The sequence below is a fragment of the Corvus brachyrhynchos genome, unplaced genomic scaffold (assembly GCF_000691975.1).
Source record: "Corvus brachyrhynchos isolate BGI_N302 unplaced genomic scaffold, ASM69197v1 scaffold69, whole genome shotgun sequence".
Lineage (NCBI taxonomy): Eukaryota > Metazoa > Chordata > Aves > Passeriformes > Corvidae > Corvus > Corvus brachyrhynchos.
Window position 1 is genome coordinate 2581359 of NW_008240228.1, and position 3195 is coordinate 2584553.

General features: G+C 40.3%; 1 protein-coding gene across 2 annotated transcripts in view; it reads right to left on the reverse strand.

Moving 5' to 3' along the window:
* Positions 1 to 1588: 1588 nt before the first annotated feature.
* The window catches only part of LOC103622981 (D-beta-hydroxybutyrate dehydrogenase, mitochondrial), a 44222-nt gene continuing 42615 nt past the window's right edge, over positions 1589 to 3195 (reverse strand). Inside the window, exon 6 of one of the 2 annotated variants that reach the window (XM_017745257.1) lies at positions 1589 to 2741. In XM_017745257.1, coding sequence (XP_017600746.1) covers positions 2394 to 2741 — 348 coding nt within the window. In that variant the 3' untranslated portion in view covers positions 1589 to 2393. The remainder of the gene's footprint in view (positions 2742 to 3195) is intronic. The other variant, XM_017745258.1, reaches the window with a different exon arrangement.

The window sequence follows — 3195 nt, forward strand, 5'->3', positions numbered from 1 at the left end:
GTATAACTCAGTGGGAGGATTCCAGATGACTTCAGTGGGATGTTCTGTTAATAACAAGCTCTGATTCTCTGGATTAGTTCTTTATCTGCAGATCATAATATTAAAAAGCTGAGGGGAAGGAATAAAGATTATAGTTTTGTAGCTGGTTTTCATTTAGCTTTCAGGCCAATGGTTAGACAGCAATAAAAATACAAACTGCCTTCATTTGTCCCATCAGTTCTAACTCTGTCATTGTATCCTGTTTAAAATCCTATGCACTGCAAGTTCTTAGTTTTCAAGGTGAAGGAATAAATGTTCTGGAGTCTTTCTCATCTGATGTTACATGAGGCTGTTGAAATATTGATCTCATGCTTCATCCTGTACATGGCAAATAAAGGAGGAATTTCCAGTTGGAAGTTATTTCATGTCTGTGAGGCAGGTCTGGTGGTGCTGGCTCTCAGCAACTTAGTGCAGTAGCTTTTAGAAATGCAAATAGAAGGGAGACAGTGTAATGGAAAGTGACATTGGTTTGGGGGCAGAGATCAGCACATGTACCCTGGGCCTGATGGAGAAACATCTGGGTTTCAAAGCTGCTTGTGGAGTCCAGTGCTACTTACTGTGAGGAAGGGTAATCTGCACAAAGAACAGCTAAGAGCATGAAAGCAACACTTCCAAAGCAATGCAGGGCTGCTGAAAGCCCTGAGGTCAAGCAGGGGGAATTCCTATACAAGAAATTGATTGGTTCAGTTGGAATAAGCCTCATTCCTGTTCCCTTGCTTGGCCTTGCTCAGTTGTGGTTAAATGAGGAGAGGGATGATAATCATCTGATTATCCTGCTATTGACAGTCTGTGTAACAGTGGGGAGCCCAGGCTTGTCCTCTTGCCAATGCCAGCTCCAGGGATGGGTTCAGCATTTGGAAAGAGAAATAACATGTTCCACGATCTCCAACAGGTGCAGTGGCTGTTCCACTGCGGAGTGTACCAGGAGAGAAGCTGGAATTGTCACACTGTTGGCTCATCTCGCCTATGTTCCTGACTCACACTGCCCAAATTACCCACCAGGAGAGAGCATAAATTTTCTCAGTAATTAATTAAATATGTTAGGAAAGACCTCCCAGGTACAGGATGCAATGTCTGCTTCAGATGAGGAAGTTAACTATGTCAACTTGCAGCAGAGTCTTTGGTTTGATATGGGAGACCTGGCATGGGGGAGGCTATCATGCTCAGTGCTGCTGCCCTGCATCTATCAGTGCCACCACAGTTGCTCCCAGCTCTTCTGGGATCTTTTCGCCCCAGATTTCTTGGATTTTGTGCAATACCACAACCAAGTCAAATTTAAAATTGTATATGTGTGAACCAGCAATCTTTTTGACAACAATTAGTAGGAAAGTGTTAATGAAGCTACCATGATCAATTACTCTCATAGATAAATGTTACTAATATTTCCCTGTTCATGTTAGTAGGTATTCTTTTCTTCAGACCTTATTCCTTACAATACTAGCAAAAACTGAATATGTTTTTTTCTGAGCTCTGAGTATACTGGTATTTGTCTCCTTGGTGTTTAGCTCTCTTGCAACACTTTAGGTCAACACATTGATTAATCCAGACATTAGATAAAAGATAGAGTTTATTTAGGATTAAATACTCATTTATAAATGGAATATGTAACTTATTTTCCAAAGTCTGTGATATATTGGCTTTGTTTCAGATTGATCCAGAACACCTTAAAAAGGACTGTAGTTGGCCAAGACAATGTTTCCATATTACAACTTTATTATTCATAGAATCATAGAATGGTTTGCGTTGTAAATTACCTTAAAGATCATCAAATTCCAGCCTCGCCTTTTGTGGGCAGTGATGCCTTTCACTAAACCAGGTTGCTCAGAGCTTCAAGACTTCCTAACTTGCTACAGCCATTTAACTCCATTCAAAGTATTTCAAGGTCTAATGCTCATTTCTATGACTTTTCCATTAACCTCTTCCTAGCACCCCTAAATAAATGGCTACTCCAGTTTCTACAAAAAGGTCTTTTCATCTCTGTTGTAATGACTTCAGGTGTACAGCTGCCCTGTAGGACGCGCTCAATTTTGCCTGCATCATGTCTGTAACACAATAACCTGCTATTGCTTTAGAAAAAGACATATTAAATTTTCTAGGTAGTAACTAAAGTGGCTTAAGTGGATGGGGTTTTTCCACAGGGGAGAGATAAAGTTACTTAAATGATTTAATTTTACACACAGGGTCCTGTATGTTTTTCCCTAGGAATCAGTGACAGTTCTGACTAGGGAGGCTCTCCAAAGTTTGTATTGGTTAATTGGTGTCACTGTAGTGACACAGGGGGGCATTAAATTCAGCTCTGACTTTCACATTTCATAAACTGCCTCACATGAGTCAGTGAATAGCACCAATGTAGGCTATGCAAGTTTTACTTTGCTCAGAGCATAAGACAGAACAGAATCCATCACAACAGTTGGGAATAAGGCGCACACAAACACCAGTGCCTTTTCCTTCAGCTTCGCCACCATGTAACGTGCCTTGGGTGCAGGAGATGTTAGAGCATCCACCATAGCATCTACAACCTCGTTGCCATTAGTGCTTCCCTCACTGAGGATTCTGTTGAAAAAGTTTGCCCGCTCTTCAACATACTCCTTGTTGTAAACAGCCTTTTCCTCCTCACTGAGTTCGCTCCAGATCTGTTCAGCACTGACTGGTGGCTGAATTTTTGTAGAAGGTGCATAATTTCCTGGCTGGATAATACAGACCTGAAAGCAAGATGTAAAATTTATCAAGGTGCAATCAGTCACTGTGAATTCAGTTAAATACTATAGGCAGTAACACAGATCAAAAGCTCCCTGCCAACAGGTTTCTTCCAGAAAATGCTGCTTTGTTGAAATTTTAACCCTGGAAACTTGACTGAAATCAAATATAATCCTGTGAAATATTTAAGATTGCAGAGGTGCTTTATTCTGACTTCCTCATTTCACTCTGATGTTAATGTTCTTGTTTTGACTACTCAGCACACCCTCACAGAATGCAATAGAGCATCTTTGATTTCTGTAGAATGCTTAATGGTATAAATTTTTTGACAAGACTGAGACAAAGCATTGGAGTATGACTTTGATGTCTCCAAAGTGGAATACTTTGGATTTTTTACTCAGTGGAGAATCCTGCAATGGATAATTTTTGACCCAATTTGGGACAAAAGGATATATCAAA